This window comes from Salvelinus fontinalis, chromosome 38, assembly GCF_029448725.1.
Source record: "Salvelinus fontinalis isolate EN_2023a chromosome 38, ASM2944872v1, whole genome shotgun sequence".
Taxonomy (NCBI): domain Eukaryota; kingdom Metazoa; phylum Chordata; class Actinopteri; order Salmoniformes; family Salmonidae; genus Salvelinus; species Salvelinus fontinalis.
In genome coordinates, this window is record NC_074702.1 from 4,060,390 (window position 1) to 4,077,699 (window position 17,310).

General features: G+C 44.2%; 1 protein-coding gene across 1 annotated transcript; it reads left to right on the forward strand.

Moving 5' to 3' along the window:
• Nucleotides 1-264: 264 nt before the first annotated feature.
• Nucleotides 265-15,747, forward strand: LOC129837551 (src kinase-associated phosphoprotein 2-like). The gene is made up of 13 exons (XM_055903838.1): nucleotides 265-595; nucleotides 1,141-1,246; nucleotides 1,394-1,419; nucleotides 2,389-2,490; nucleotides 4,834-4,914; nucleotides 5,103-5,186; nucleotides 5,807-5,931; nucleotides 6,747-6,810; nucleotides 6,950-7,057; nucleotides 9,307-9,405; nucleotides 10,545-10,657; nucleotides 14,896-15,000; nucleotides 15,095-15,747. Exons 1-12 carry the CDS (start codon nucleotides 556-558, stop codon nucleotides 14,986-14,988), a joined length of 1,041 nt encoding a protein of 346 aa, XP_055759813.1. The 5' UTR covers nucleotides 265-555; the 3' UTR covers nucleotides 14,989-15,000; nucleotides 15,095-15,747.
• The last annotated feature ends 1,563 nt before the right edge of the window (nucleotides 15,748-17,310 follow it).

The following is a 17,310-nucleotide window of genomic DNA, read 5'->3' on the forward strand; positions in this document are numbered from 1 at the left end:
TTCCACGCAAGATATTACACTTATCAAGCGACCGTCAGGAAGTTTGTACCTCAAACCATACGGACGTCCGCCGAGAAAATGAAAAAGAACGTCTGTGTCGCGGCCTATATATAGGGGCGGACCCCAGCCTTGACACAGGTGTACACCGGAGTAAATGTGTAAATCCTCACCTCGGATGTATACCTCCGCCGCGGAGTGATACGAATATATTGGAGTGATCCAATATAGTGAAGCATAACAAACGTCACATGTTGCGTTTATATTTTTGTTCAGTGTGAAAAACACATTCTATGAAATACTATTGGGCGTGCAGGTACCGCGTGTGTGCAGGTATCGCGCGGGCCGGTTAAACGCGATGGCAGTGCAGGTGCATCAAGAAAGGAAGGATACGGCCTGTGGTCTATATTTGAATAGTGTCACTGCACTGTAGCCAGTGGTCATTGTATTTGATTAGTGAACTTATACTGTAACTTCCGTATCTCTCAGCCCACCAGAGCTTCCGTATTAACTGAGTTTCTAAGTCAACCCTTGCTGGAGTTTTTACTTTGTAACGCTATGCGGTCAATTCCGGAGGAGTTAACGACGCTTATTTCAGGTATTTATAATATATATTATTAATCGACGTGTTAGTGTAATGGATTTCTATCCCATCGTTGTCAAACGTAAAGTTTTCCAAAAGCATTTTCTAACTGTTTTGAAAAAGAGGAAGTAAGTGTTTGTTTCACTGCAATATGGACGGTAGAGGTCTTCCCACCGTAGAGACGATGGCCACAAACAAACAGGTGCACCCTTGAGTTGTAACTAATATGATTCCTTTATTAGTTGGCAGTATTGAAATGAGTAGGCGGGCAACCTAATGTATGCACGTCTGCATCCCAAGTGTTTGGTTAGCGCTCCAAAGCAATTATACCAAAACAAAAAAGGACACTATTTTCATGTGTAAAAGTTGGATAAAAATTGACCTTTTTTTTCATGTGTAAAAGTTAGAAATGTATCCTAAAAACGGGGAATTCTTTTTAATATTTAGAGTATAATTGAGTACTCTATTAAATATTTGGGAATGGGCTGCATCATTCTGGTTGATTATTGTGATCACATGACCTCAAACTTTGATGCCTTCACATTTCTTCTCCTTTTAAGATCTTGAAGATTTCCTCTTCGATGGTCTGAAAGGAGAGAATTTGAGTAAGAAGGCAAAGGAGAAAAGAGAAGCCTTCATCAAGCGGATCAAAGAGGTCAAATCTGGGTATGTTTAGACTCCAGCAGGACTTATTATAGATTATAAATACTTTGTGGTTTTGCAACAGCTCGTTAGTCAAATAATATAACTCTGTCTATAGCTGTTTTACAGTTGTACTATGGCGATATATCGTTTCCTTCTTCCTTCTTACAGATACCCTCAAGAGTTCAACGAGAAACGTATGTTTTAACTCGTGTGCTTGATGTCGATGTGTTTAAAAATAGGCACCCTATTTCGGGTGGGTATCATTTGTGGAACGTTCCAACAGGAATCCGTTCCAAAACGTTGTAAAGTACAAGGTTGCCAACAAACAACGCATACAAAGTAGCACGATCAAGTCACCTAGGTAACTAGCTAACGAGTAGGCATCAACTCACCAAATAGCTTATTCTTAATGTTTGTCCATAGGCTACCAGAGTGAGGACAGACATTTTTCGGGAAAAAACGTGGTGGGTGAAAAACTTAATGAAATAGCCCACTCCCTACCCGTTATCTTATTCTGCCTCTATACAACTTTGTATGCTTTGGTTGTTGGCAACTTTGATATTTATGAAGATTTTGGAGCAGATTACAGTTGGAAGGTTCCACAAATTATACCCAACCCCTATGGGCCCTGGTCAAATGTAGTGCTCTATATTTTAAATTTTATTTATGTAACAATTATTTAACTAGGCAAGTAAGTTAAGAACAAATTCTTATTTACAATGACGGCCTACCAGAAAGCAAAAGGCCTCCTGCGGGGACGGTGCTGGGATTAAAAATGTAAAATAAATAACATATAAATATAGGACAAAACACACATCACGACAACACAACTAAAAGAGAGACCTAAGACAACAACATAGCAAGGCAGCAATACATGACAACACAGCATGGTAGCAACACAACATAACAACAACATGGTAGCAACACAACATGGTAGCAGCACAAAACATGTTACAAACATTAGCATTAAGGGCAAGAAGGTAGAGACAACAACCCATCACACAAAGCAGCCACAACTGTCAGTAAGAGTGTCCATGATTGAGTCTTTGAATGAAGAGATTGAGATAAAACTGTCCAGTTTGAGTGTTTGTAGAGAATAGGTGTCCATTTGGGACGTGCATGGGTCTTACTGTAATACATCAACAACTACCGTTATGAACCAGGAGATGCAGAGGACTCGGAAGAGGATGAAGTGGAGGACAGCAACAATGATGGAGGGTCACTGCATTCAGAACGCACAGATAAGGAGGATGAGACCTGTGAAGGTATGTCACAAACACTTGGGTGTATACCAGGGTTAACACAAGGGTTTAGACCAGGGTTAACACGAGGGTTTAGACCAGGGTTAACACGAGGGTTTAGACCAGGGTTAACACGAGGGTTTAGACCAGGGTTAACACGAGGGTTTAGACCAGGGTTAACACGAGGGTTTAGACCAGGGTTAACACGAGGGTTTAGACCAGGGTTAACACGAGGGTGTATACCAGGGTTAACACGAGGGTTTAGACCAGGGTTAACACGAGGGTTTAGACCAGGGTTAACACGAGGGTTTAGACCAGGGTTAACACGAGGGTTTAGACCAGGGTTAACACGAGGGTGTATACCAGGGTTAACACTTGGGTGTATACCAGGGTTAACACGAGGGTTTAGACCAGGGTTAACACGAGGGTTTAGACCAGGGTTAACACGAGGGTTTAGACCAGGGTTAACACGAGGGTTTAGACCAGGGTTAACACGAGGGTTTAGACCAGGGTTAACACGAGTGTTTAGACCAGGGTTAACACGAGGGTGTATACCAGGGTTAACACGAGGGTGTATACCAGGGTTAACACGAGGGTGTATACCAGGGTTAACACGAGGGTGTATACCAGGGTTAACACGAGGGTTTAGACCAGAGTTGGATTCAAATAATTAAAATTCCAATTCGTGCTTCTCTGTAAGAAAACAATTGGAATGAGCTAGAATTTCAGTTTATATCCTGAATTGAATTGAAATGGAATGGACCCAGACTCTGATACAATCTACATACATGCATACATACTGTACCAGTCAAAAGTTTGGACACATCTACTCATTCAAGGGTTTTTCTTTATTTTTACTATTTTCTACATTATAAAATAATAGTGAAGACATCTAAACTATGAAATAACACACATAGAATCACGTAGTAACCAAAAAAGTGTTAAACAAATCAAAATACATTTGAGATTCTTCAAAGTAGCCATCCTTTGCCTTGATTACAGCTTTGCACACTCTTGGCATTCTCTCAACCAGCTTCACCTGGAATGCTTTTCCAACAAACCTGGTGGAGTTCACACACATGCTGTCCACTTGTTGAAATGCATTCCAGGTGACTACTTCATGAAGCTGGTTGAGACATTCTAGACATTTCTGTGCTTCCAACTTTGTAGCAACAGTTTGGGGAAGACCCTTTCCTGTTTCAGCATGACAATGCCCCTGTGCAGAAAGCGAGGTCCATACAGAAATGGTTTGTCGAGATCTGCGTGGAAGAACTTGGCTGGCCTGCACAGAGCCCTGAACTCAAGCTCATCGAACACCTTTGGGATGAATTGGAACACCGACTGCGAGCCAGGCCTAATTGTTCCACATCAGTGCCCGACCTCACTAATGTTCTTGTGGCTGATTGGAAGCAAGTCCCTGCAGCAATGTTCCAACATCTAGTGGTAAACCTTCCCAGAAGAGTGGAGGCTGGAATAGCAGTCAAAGGGGGGGCAACTCCATATTAATGCCCATGATTTTGGAATGAAATGTTCGATGAGCAGGTGTCTACATACTTTTGGCCATGTAGTGTTTGTGTTTCTCTCTCTCACCAAGTATGTGTGTGAGCGAGAGAGAAAGCTGAAGTGAAGGAGATTGTGAGACCACTGACATTCCAGTTGTAACTTGGCAACTGACTTTGGAAGAAATTTGAAGGGCACAGCTGTGGGTTGGCCCCTCATGACAGAGAGAGCATAGTTTATTACTCACAGCCTGGAACCTGGCAGAGTGGCAGTCAAGAGGTTTAGAGTTACCACTTTACATTTCTACTACAGTCCAAGAAAAGGCATGCCTATGTATACAGTAGTCTTTCTCCCATAACAGTAACCTACACAGTTTGTGTATTTGGTTTTGGTTAATAGAGTATCAAGATAAACCTTATGAAAGGGTAAGGGGTCTGGGTTTTATTGGCCTTTAAACAGCTGCCAGCTTTATGGCCCCTCTTTCACTTGGAGCAACTTTGACACAGAGAGTTGAACATTTGCATTGAAGTTGCATTAGTTGGCTGCAAAAGAAATACTAAGAGATGCTTAACTTCTATATCGACCCAATTGATGACAAACCAAATAAGCAAAGATGTGTGTTACCCTCTTTTTGAACATTGTACCGGTGCATTTTCACTGTGAGATTCATTGGAGTCTGGGACTGTGTAGTAGGTCTTCTTGGTTTTCGGGAGCAAGAAAAGACAAAGCAAAACTGTACTATTTCCTGTTTTTCCAAAGTAACAGTTGTCCAATCAGCTTAGCCATAGTCATTGATCTAAATGATGAGAACGTAAAGAAGGTTGCTAGAAGGCTGATAGACTTGCATCATTGTCTCTCTGCCTATAGGTGCTCAGCAGTCTCTAGCCGTGGCGGCTCAGGACCTCCAGTCTGTCTTCAAGGCCGGACACCTGGAGAAACGCAGGAAGGGTGGGGTTCTTCCATAGACATGCATATATTAATTTATATACATATATTGTTTATATACGACATTGGTGTCTTTACTAACATACACGACACATACTCTGGGACTTTTGGGGAAACAACACTGTTTATGAGTCTCCAGATTCTGGATTGTATGACTATGTTGATGGTAATGTTCCCATTGTCTTCCACAGATCACAGCTTCTTTGGCACAGAGTGGCAGAAGAGATGGTGCGCTTTGAGCAGCCAGACATTCTACTACTACGGCAGTGATAAAGGTATTCAACCAGACATTCTACTACTACGGCAGTGATAAAGGTATTCAACCAGACATTCTACTACTACGGTAGTGAGAAAGGTATTCAACCAGACATTCTACTACTACGGCAGTGAGAAAGGTATTCAACCTGATATTCTACTACTACCGTAGTGAGAAAGGTATTCAACCAGACATTCTACTACTATGGTAGTGATAAAGGTATTCAACCAGACATTCTACTACTACGGCAGTGAGAAAGGTATTCAACCAGACATTCTACTACTACGGTAGTGAGAAAGGTATTCAACCAGACATTCTACTACTACGGCAGTGATAAAGGTATTCAACCAGACATTCTACTACTACGGCAGTGAGAAAGGTATTCAACCTGATATTCTACTACTACGGTAGTGAGAAAGGTATTCAACCTGATATTCTACTACTACGGTAGTGAGAAAGTTATTGAACATTCATGACTTCCCAGACAACTGTAGTTTGAGGTGTTTGAGAATGTATATTTGATCTTTTCATAGTTTTTTATTTTTATTGAATATATAGAATTTATAGCCAAACAGTGATGTTACTCTAGTAATCATGAGTTATTGTTGTAGTTGTGTTTCTCTCTCTCTCCTCTGACAGACAAGCAGCAGAAGGGTGAGTTTGCAATTGATGGCTACAGTGTCAAGATGAATAACACCCTGCGAAAAGATTCCAAGAAAGATTGCTGCTTTGAAATTTCTTCCTCTGACAAGCGAGTATATCAGGTGAGAGAGCTAGTCTCTTGATGACACTTTGGGGCATACCATACGCTAATCATTGCAGTCTGTCCATGTAACATTTCTGCAATCGCTAAAGGACGGTTTCCCGAACACAGATTCACCCTAGTCCTGGAGAATATATAGAATCTCATTGAAATAGCTTTTTAGTCCAAGACTAAGATTTATCTGTGTGGTATACCGTCCCTTTAAACTTCTATCATAGTCCAAAACGTGTACACGTCCACACAGCAGTGTTCTAGAATATTGGACCTTTGGCTTTCATACTTTTTGAGTTCTCAGCTCAGCTCAAGCAATTTCTCCAACTGTCAACACATTCAAATGAACGGAGGAGGCGTACAGGAGTCACGTTGGTTGGGGATTGTGGGGAGGTGTTCAGGCTGTGCGTTCCCCGCAGATGGTGGTCTCAGATCCACGTAGCTATGTCCTAATGGGACGCCGGACTATCTCGTGTCTGTGAACTATGATTTATGCCTTAAAGGGAAAATCCACTCAAACTATACGTTTTATTTTTTATTAGTCCACTGTTGATACAGTCCCAAAATGTTTTGCATGTCAGCAGTCAATTTTTCAAAAGATTGGACTTTCAAGAAGCAAAGTGCCACTGACCACACCATAATGATGATGCAAAACACACACATTTAGAGTTTTGTTAAAGTATTTCTCACATACATATTCAGGTTTCTTAGCTATTTTTTTCCCTTCCTTGAGGAAAGTTTAGCTAATGCATAAATACAGTGCTATTTGTTTATGTAAATTCATTTAGGTGCAACTACTGACTGTCGTTTTCTTCTCTCTCTCAGTTCTGTGCGTCATCTCAGAAAGAGGCAGAGGAATGGGTGGAGCAGATAGATTTTGTGTTGAGAGGTTTGTAATACTCACCATTAGACCTCATATTTTATCCAATGTACTTTTCATGTCAAGTCTTTTATGAATATTTTATTATTAACAAGTATAGACTAATTATGTAATCCCTTATGTAATCTGAGGCTGTGTGTGTTTGCAGACATGTCAGGGGTCATTCCGTTGGACGAGGAGGATCAAGAGACGTACGATGACATTGGCGCTGTCGAGGCGGCGCCTATTGACGATGACATCTACGAAGAACTCCCAGGTCTGCCATTTCTCTCTCACACACACGCACACGCACACGCTCACACGCTCACACGCTCACACACACACACACACACACACACACACACACACACACACACACACACACACACACACACACACACACACACACACACTGTGTACTCTGTCAGAGAATGTAACCAGTAATCCTGTTCCTCTAGAGGACTGTTTGATTGGATGCTTCCTGTTTGACACACATCCTCTATGCTCCGGCTCTGTAATATTATTACTACTATCCTTATTATGGGGATAGATGGAGGAGACCCAGATGGTACCCTTTTCCCTTTCTAGTGCACTACTCTTGACCAGAGCTCAATGGACCCTGATGAAAAAGTAGTGTCTCATAAAGGGAATAGCAGGCCATTTGGGACTCAGCCAACCAGGGTGGTGTAATGTTGACAGTACCTTTCTCCTCTCTCTGCTTGCTCTGTCCTCAGCCAGGGTAAATCCCTCTCGCAACACCATAGTAACAGTCCTCAGCCAGACTAAATCCCTCTCACGACACCATAGTAACAGTCCTCAGCCAGACTAAATCCCTCTCACGACACCATAGTAACAGTCCTCAGCCAGACTAAATCCCTCTCATGACACCATAGTAACAGTCCTCAGCCAGACTAAATCCCTCTCACGACACCATAGTAACAGTCCTCAGCCAGACTAAATCCCTCTCACAACACCATAGTAACAGTTCACAGCTATTTGTTTATGTTAATTAATTGAGGTGTAAATACTGACTACTGTTTACCACTCACTCACTCACTCACTCACTCACTCACACACACACACACACACACACACACACAACCGTTCAAAAGTTTGGGGTCACTTAGAAATGTCCCGTTTTTGAAAGAAAAGCAAAAAGAATTGTCCATTAAAATAACATCTAATTGACCAGCAATACAGTGTAGACATTGTTAATGTTGTAAATTACTATTGTAGCTGGAAACAGCTGATTAATAAAAATCTAAAAATAGAATATCTACATAGGCGTACAGAGGCCCATTATCATCAACCATCAATCTTGTGTTCCAATGGCACGCTGTGTTGGCTAATCCAAGTTTATCATTTTAAAAGGCTAATTGATCATTAGAAAACCCTTTTGCAATTATGTTAGCACAGCTGAAATCTTGTACTGATTTAAAGAAGCAATAAAACTGGCCTTCTTTAGACTAGTTGAGTATCTGGAGCATCAGCATTTGTGGGTTTGATTACAGCCTCAAAATGGCCAGAAACAAATAACTTTCTTCTGAAACTCATCAGTCTATTCTTGTTCTGAGAAATGAAGGCTATTCCATGTGAGAAATTGCCAAGAAACTGAAGATCTCGTACAACGCTGTGTACTACTCCCTTCACAGAACAGAGCAAACGGGCTCTAACCAGAATAGGAGTGTGAGGCCCCGGTGCCCAACTGAGCAAGAGGACAAGTACATTAGAGTGTCTAGTTTGAGAAACAGAAGCCTCACAAGTCCTCAACTGGCAGCTTCATTAAATAGTACCTGCAAAACACCAGTCTCGACGTCAACAGTGAAGAGACGACTCCGGGACAAAAACAAGGACATTTCTAAGTGATGCCAAAAATTTGAATGTGCGTGTGTGTACATACACACTCTGTCAAAAGTAGTGCACTATAAAGGGAATATGGTGTCATTAGGGACATAGCCTTGCTCTTGCAGCTTGTGTAACTTGCGTGTTAAACAACAGGTGTGGCTGACTAGCTGGGGCCATTTACATCCCTCACGTTATTCAGACCCACATCTGACCCTCTCTCTGTCCTGGGGACATTTACATCCCTCACGTTATTCAGACTCACATCTGACCCTCTCTCTGTCCTGGGGCCATTTACATCCCTCACGTTATTTAGACTCACATCTGACCCTCTCTCTGTCCTGGGGCCATTTACATCCCTCACGTTATTCAGACCCACATCTGACCCTCTCTCTGTCCTGGGGCCATTTACTTCCCTTATGTTATTCAGACTCACATCTGACCCTCTCTCTGTCCTGGGGCCATTTACATCCCTCACGTTATTCAGACCCACATCTGATCCTCTCTCTGTCCTGGGGCCATTTACATCCCTTACGTTATTCAGACCCACATCTGACCCTCTCTCTGTCCTGGGGCCATTTACATAGTCTTAGAGTAGAAGTGCTGATCTGGGATCAGGTCCCCCATGTTCATGTGATGTCATTCATTAGGATGTATCTCTCTCTTTTCTATCTCTCCCAACAGAGGAGGACATGTCCACTCCTCCCTTGCCCACACCTCCAAAGCCCAAGGTGGAACCACCCACGCCACACAGCAAACCCACCCCACCCACTACAGCTACAGGTAAGTGGAGAGAGAGACCTGCCTGCACCCCTGCCTCTCATCCTTTAACTTCACCAAACACAGACTTCAGAGTGGTTCAGATCTTTGCAGAATCAAGAAGCAGATGCCAGTTTAGAGAGAAGGCCTTCTGAGACACACTGTGAAAGGGAAGTCATGATGACACGGAGAGGAAGTCCCTGTGAAAAAGCAACTCGGAGGCATTTCACACTGTTCTTGAAATAAACACATTTCAGTTAGTTCCTACTAGTTCTGCATTTAACCACATGCCTTCGCATGACGTCAGTACAGACAAACTGAAGCTACGTTTAACCACTCACACAATAAATGTTCTGAGTGTTGTGTTACCATGTATACAAGCTATAGAGGCTCAGTCCTCTGTACATGTCATAGGAGAAAACAGAGCAACTTTAGTTTATTCATTAGATCATAAAAATAAAAAAACAAGCCCACATAAATCTTGAAAATCCATTCATGCACATTAGTAAAATCATGGAGGATAACACACAGTCTGGGACTTATTTCCATTGTGGTCCTCTTGAGATAAGATGGCTGGGCAACATCCAACAGGGTTGAACACCGTATGACAGCAAGATCATAAAACACAGAAGAAGAACATCTATGTTATCATTGCAGTTGTGTCGTAAGGTGCAGTCAAATGTCATTTTTGAAGCTGCCCAGAGAGGACGTTGTTTTTATGGGCAGAGGGAACACATTCCACTCTGAGGCTCCAGTATACCACAAAGTACCTTTCCCAGCATTACTCCTGAACCTGTATAAGCACACATCAGCAACACCTGATCTGGTGCTGTGATTGTGTACATCTCTAACATGGGGAAAGTAATCAGTCAGATATCTGGGCACAGAACATAAAGGAGGAGAGGGCGACAGGGAGAGATGACTAGTCTATTGTTCTGTCAGAGGAAGACCACCTCTTGTTAGTTCTCTACCACCTCAGAGAGGGCGACAGGGAGGGAGAGATGACTAGTCTATTGTTCTGTCAGAGGAAGACCACCTCTTGTTAGTTCTCTACCACCTCAGTAGGTTACACACCATGACACCACAATAACCACCCATGTACTGTAGAGACTGGGGAACATTTTGAGTGATCCATCTCTCCTATAATCTCTCTGTCTATCTAGTGAATAAGATCACAGACTACCAGAACTACTATCAGGGAATATGGGACTGTACAGGAGATCAACCAGATGAACTGTCCTTCAGACGGGGAGACGCCATCTACATCCTCAGCAAGGTAGGTCTGGAGGAACCAACCCTCCTCATCCTCACTCTCACCTACAGACGGGGATCATCAGCAGTACCTAGAGGTTTAGGATGATCTCCTTTTCAAAGGCTTATGGCTGCTCACGGCGGGTCCTGCTCGACGGCGGGTCCTGCTCGACGGCGGGTCCTGCTCGACGGCGGGTCCTGCTCGACGGCGGGTCCTGCTCGACGGCGGGTCCTGCTCGACGGCGGGTCCTGCTCGACGGCGGGTCCTGCTCGACGGCGGGTCCTGCTCGACGGCGGGTCCTGCTCGACGGCGGGTCCTGCTCGACGCCGGGTCCTGCTCGACGCCGGGTCCTGCTCGACGCCGGGTCCTGCTCGACGCCGGGTCCTGCTCGACGCCGGGTCCTGCTCGACGGCGGGTCCTGCTCGACGGCGGGTCCTGCTCGACGGCGGGTCCTGCTCGACGCCGGGTCCTGCTCGACGGCGGGTCCTGCTCGTTGTGAAGAGCTATATACAGAGGAGACTCACATGATGCACTTATTCAATCATTCATATCTTCCACAATGGCTTGACATGTTCCATGACATAGCAAATAGTTTGCAAAAAATCCTAAGCAGCTGATAAGCAATAATATAAGAGTTAAAACATTTTATATTACCTAGTTATCTTCTCCTTAGAAGACAGTTGGTATGTCCTCTTATGTCAAGTGTTACTAGATTCTGTGGTATTTCTAAAGGTCTCTATGAATGGCTGCACCAGACCAGACAGACCACCTAAAGTGGTCAGTTATTGCTGGACCCTCTGAGGAGGAGACATTTCATATCCTTACTGGCAGCGGCTGGCCTGTAGCCTGTAGCCTGTAGCCTGAACTGTTGAAAGGCAGGCTGAGGTGGGCCTGGGTCTGGGCCCTCTCTCTGTCTGTGTCCCAAATGGCACCTTATTCCCTACATGTGCACTATTTTTGACCAGGACCCATAGGACACTACTGAACCATAGGGCTTTGGTGACAAGCAGTGTACTATGTAGGGAATAAGGTGCCGTAAAGGATCCAGCCTCTCTCTCTCTGGCCTCTGTGTGATGGGGATTAGTTGTGTCACAATGGAAAGGTTTTTAGTGTTCTTGGCTAGGTGTCCCTGTCACCTAGCCAGGCATGGCCTTAATGGGGATGTGTGTTCTCAGGAAACGGCAGGTGGAGTCCTCCACTCCGTTCAGACCAGGTGAGGACGTGTGGTGGGAGCCCAATTTCCGAGGCTTGTCAGCTAGCGAGGTGTAGGAGGGGTGTTTGTGTGCCAGGTGTGGGGAATTAAAGAGCGATTGTGTGGAGTGGCCTAAAATATGAATCCATTAATGGATTAAACATTGTTACATTGTTGATGTGTAATCAGCCATTTAAATAATCTCTCTAATATGTTGTAATTGAAGGCTGCGTAACCCACTGTACATAGTTTGTACCTTTATCATCCATTGACTTTCTTAGTGATTTAATGATGGATGTATTTGCGGAGCGTCACTGGCCAAAATAATTTAACTTTGCAGTGTTTCACATCAGTCTCTTGTGTGGTGAATACAATGTAGTGGTCAATGGAGAAGGTCCTCATGCGTTCAGTCTGGAGGGCTGTAAGAAATACACAGATTTTCTACTGAGACTCAATGAGAGTGCTGTTTTTAGGATCAAGCCTGCCATCTAGTGGTTGATATAAGAACTGTAAGCTTCAGTTTCTGAAAACGACTGACCGCCTTTCCTTACCAACCGTGCTACTGTGTAATTATTTATTAATCCATGTTATCATTCTATGTCCAAAGTTTTTAATTCTACCTGAGAGGGTGAATGATCAGAGATGTTGTGCAATGCCAATGTGCATAGTAGACACATGTAAACACAACAGGCCACATCCTGCTTCTTTTCCTGTATTGAAGAGAAGCAGGAATCAAGTTGTCCTTTCATTGGGTTGGTGTGCAGACTGAAAGAGCCTTTAGTTGACCTGGAACCTTGGTGTTGGGGGTTGTGGTCTGCTGGGAGGGAATGACCATAAAACCTGTCTGGACACTCACACAGACCAGCTGCATCAGGAGGAGGAGGAGGAAGGGCTGCACACACACACACACACACACACACACACACACACACACACACACACACACACACACACACACACACACACACACACACACACACACACACCCTCCCACTATCCAGAGACCAGGAATAGCCTGAGCGAACAGTGGGCCCCCCCACCCCTAATACAGCTGCCAGACCCCCCAGAGTGTTAGAGGGTGTTGTGTCAGGCTATCTAACCTAAAGTAACCTGCTGCACACAAAACGTGTGTGTGTGTGTACTTGTGTTTGTGTGCTCATATGTTGTCACAGTGTGGGGTCAGTCCTCCCTCCCTCCCTCATAATTCCCGTATACCTCCAGTGTATTAGTGACTGAGGCCCAGCTTCCAGCCCCCAACAGTCACTCAGGCAGCCATGACTTACCTAGCAGCAGACACCACTGGGCTGGTCCTGGTCCACACTGAGGTGTGACTTGTAGAACAGACACAGGAAGCTCACACACAGAACCCTGTATCACCCCCAGGGGGCTTGGGACCAAATGTCAATTCCATCATGTCACATATTAATAAGATGATTGTGACATTCACATAATGGCATAAAAACTAATGTGTGTTTCAGTGTGTAGTTAATTAGATGAGGTAATTGGCTTCAGCTCTCTGCATGGCATCGTCTTCGGACACAGTTTCTCCACTTATGTGGCATTAGCTCTGGCCCAGGGTGTTACATATAGCTGGCCCAGGGCGTTACATATGGCTGGCGTAGCTCTGGCCCAGGGCGTTACACGTGGCTGGTGTAGCTCTGGCCCAGGGCGTTACATATGGCTGGCATAGCTCTGGCCCAGGGTGTTACATATGGCTGGCATAGCTCTGGCCCAGGGTGTTACATATAGCTGGTATATCTCTGGCCCAGGGGGTTACATATGGCTGGTGTAGCTCTGGCCCAGGGCGTTACATATGGCTGGTGTAGCTCTGGCCCAGGGCGTTACATATGGCTGGTGTAGCTCTGGCCCAGGGCGTTACATATGGCTGGTGTAGCTCTGGCCCAGGGCGTTACATATGGCTGGTGTAGCTCTGGCCCAGGGTGTTACATATGGCTGGTGTAGCTCTGGCCCAGGGCGTTACATATGGCTGGTGTAGCTCTGGCCCAGGGCGTTACATATGGCTGGTGTAGCTCTGGCCCAGGGCATTACATATGGCTGGCATAGCTCTGGCCCAGGGGGTTACATATGGCTGGTGTAGCTCTGGCCCAGGGCGTTACATATGGCTGGTGTAGCTCTGGCCCAGGGCATTACATATGGCTGGCATAGCTCTGGCCCAGGGCCTAAGAACGTCTATTAGCTCAAGATGCATCTCCTGTTTTAATTTTTTTTTTTTACAACATATGCATTGTAGTGTATTCAATGATACAACAGGCTCTCTGTTTTCTCTCTCTGTTTTCTCTCCTCTCGCTCTGTTTTCTCTCTCTGTTCTCTCCTCTCTCTTTGTTTTCTCTCTCTCTCTGTTCTCTCCTCTCTCTGTTTTCTCTCTCTCTCTGTTTTCTCTCTCTGTTCTCTCCTCTCTCTGTTCTCTCCTCTCTCTCTGTTCTCTCCTCTCTCTCTGTTTTCTCTCTCTCTGTTTTCTCTCTCTCTCTGTTTTCTCTCTCTCTGTGTTTTCTCTCTCTCTGTTTTCTCTCTCTCTCTGTTTTCTCTCTCTCTCTGTTTTCTCTCTCTCTCTGTTTTCTCTCTCTCTCTGTTTTCTCTCTCTCTCTGTTCTCTTCTCTCTCTCTCTGTTCTCTCCTCTCTCTCTGTTTTCTCTCTCTCTTTGTTCTCTCCTCTCTCTTTGTTTTCTCTCTCTCTCTGTTCTCTCCTCTCTCTTTGTTTTCTCTCTCTCTCTGTTTTCTCTCTCTGTTCTCTCCTCTCTCTCTGTTCTCTCCTCTCTCTCTGTTCTCTCTTTCTGTTTTCTCTCTCTCTCTGTTTTCTCTCTCTCTCTGTTTTCTCTCTCTGTTTTCTCTCTCTCTCTGTTTTCTCTCTCTCTCTGTTTTCTCTCTCTCTCTCTGTTTTCTCTCTCTCTCTCTGTTTTCTCTCTCTCTCTCTGTTTTCTCTCTCTCTCTCTGTTTTCTCTCTCTCTCTCTGTTTTCTCTCTCTGTTCTCTCCTCTCGCTCTCGGTTTACTCTTTAATCTCTCTGTTTTCTCTCTCTGTTTACTCTTTTCTCTCTGTTCTCTCCTCTATCAGGAGTACCAGAACTATGGTTGGTGGATCGGGGAGATGAAGGGGTCTGTTGGCATCGTTCCTAAAGAGTACCTCATGGAGTTGTACGCCATTTAAAGGCCTGTCTGAGTAGGTATTTGATCATGCAACTCAGTCATGGGTGAAATAACTGTTGGGTTGTTCCAGCAACACTAATGTGTAGTGTTTTTGTGTTCTGTTTCAGGGCATCTAAATCCAATCGTCTTCCATGTGAGATGCATGGAAACAGACCGTATCTGAAGGGGACGCTGAACTAAGCAGCAAAGCCAACTGTCTGTCGCAAAATGAAAAATATCAGATGCATGTCGTGTCCATCTTGATCTCGCTAAGTGCTTTAAGGAGTTGTCTCGGCAGTTTGAGTTCAGTAAACTGCTTCTGTTTGATTTATTATCGCCACATTTCCCCTTTTGATACAGAGTCTTTATATTGTGAACTGTCTAGAATGAATCGCTTATGGAGTCTTTGTATTGTGAACTGTCTAGAATGAATCACTTATGGAGTCTTTGTATTGTGAACTGTCTAGAATGAATCGCTTATGGAGTCTTTGTATTGTGAACTGTCTAGAATGAATCGCTTATGGAGTCTTTGTATTGTGAACTGTCTAGAATGAATCGCTTATGGAGTCTTTGTATTGTGAACTGTCTAGAATGAATCGCTTATGGAGTCTTTGTATTGTGAACTGTCTAGAATGAATCGCTTATGGAGTCTTTGTATTGTGAACTGTCTAGAATTAATCGCTTATGGAGTCTTTGTATTGTGAACTGTCTAGAATGAATCGCTTATGGAGTCTTTGGCTGAGAAATACATGTGTATATTTCATAAATACTTGATACTGCTCCTGGTTGTTTCGTTTGCCATTCCATGCAGAGTTGGATCACATCGCCTCTACTAGACACTTATCTCAGTTCTGTTTTCCATTTACCCCCTTATGACCTGCTGAGCATTGGGTGATCCAAGGTCAGTGTTTGGGGGGGCACTTCTACCCAGTGTATTCTGCTGTGCAGTATGAAAAACCAACTGCCAGGTGGCATCAGAGTCCCTGCAGTAATTCTAACAGCTCAACTGGTACAGCTTTTCCCCACTGATGATGTCAGAACCTGTGTTCCTTCACAGACACCATGGAATAGAACCCACTGCAATATCATCTCTATGGACTACACTCTAGCATGCATTTGATGTGGGTGGTATTGTTTATTTCTATATATATATAACTATATGTTATAAAAGTGAGCTTGCCTGTAAGATAAACAGTATTCTACCTCATTACATTCATTTAATTGATTTAGAGAGAAACCGTCTGGTTTCCCAGACTAAAACGAAGAACCACCCTGGACTAAAAAGCATGTTCCATGAAATAGCGTTTCAGTCTTTGATTAGAGCTACTCTGAGAAACCAGTCCTAGGATTCCCTTGATTCATTTAGGCTGCGTTTATACGGGCAGACAAATTCTGATCTTTTGACAATAATTGGTATTTTTTACCATTCGGATCAGATATTTCGCCAATAATTGGGCAAAAGAATCTGAATTGGACTGCCTGTGTAAACCCACTCTTAGCCTTTTCACACTGGTAAATCGTCTGTATTTTCTCAAGATGTGTGATAATTAATTTCCCGATGAGTCGAGTTGGCCTGCTTTAGGCTACTGGAGCATATCATTCAGAAACAGGCCCACTATGCTGCTGCTGATACGGGGAAATGTCTGTTGAAGTGAATAGACTTAATTAAAATTCCCAGTCTCAAATAACACCCTACTCCTCTACTCTACATAGTGCACTACCCATAGGGCTCTGGTCAAAAACAGTGCACTATATGGGGAATAGGGTGCCATTTGGGACGTAGAAGGTTTGTGCTTGTTGAAGTGAGAAGGCTTGATTAAAAAGATGAGAGATCTGAGTGAACCTGTACTGTATAAAGTTAGGAGACAAACAACATGGGAGGAAGAGAGACAAAGCGGCCATGGAAGTTCTGTGTTGGTTTTATAATACCTGAGAGACTGGGACCCTGCAGAGGAGCCCTGTGTGGCAGATGGGCAGTCCTGCTGTGTGCCTGATTGAAATGGCGAGGACGACCCACCGTCAGCAGTGGGGGTAATGGCCCTCTGAGGGGCTGTTTGGCAGCAGGATCTGGGCTCTGACCTCTGGGCCTGAGTCTGTGTTGAGGAAGGCATATTATTCTGTCTGCAGCTCAATAGTCTACAGTGGCTTTCTCTCCTCTCTCTCTCTCTCTCTCTCTCTCTCTCTCTCTCTCTCTCTCTCTCTCTCTCTCTCTCTCTTCTTACCCTCTATCTCTCTCCTTACCCCCTCTCTCTCTCTCTCCTTACCCTCTCTCTCTTCTTAATCTCTCCCCTCTCTCTTCTTGCCCTCTCTTTCTCTTCTTAACCGCTATCTCTCCCCTCTCTCT

Coding starts and splice junctions, on each gene's coding strand:
- LOC129837551 (XM_055903838.1), top strand. CDS start 556: ATGCGGTCAATTCCGGAGGAGTTAACGACGCTTATTTCAG. Junction 1,420..2,388: donor TCAAGAGTTCAACGAGAAAC/GTATGTTTTAAC, acceptor GTTATGAACCAG/GAGATGCAGAGGACTCGGAA. Junction 2,491..4,833: donor GGAGGATGAGACCTGTGAAG/GTATGTCACAAA, acceptor CTCTGCCTATAG/GTGCTCAGCAGTCTCTAGCC.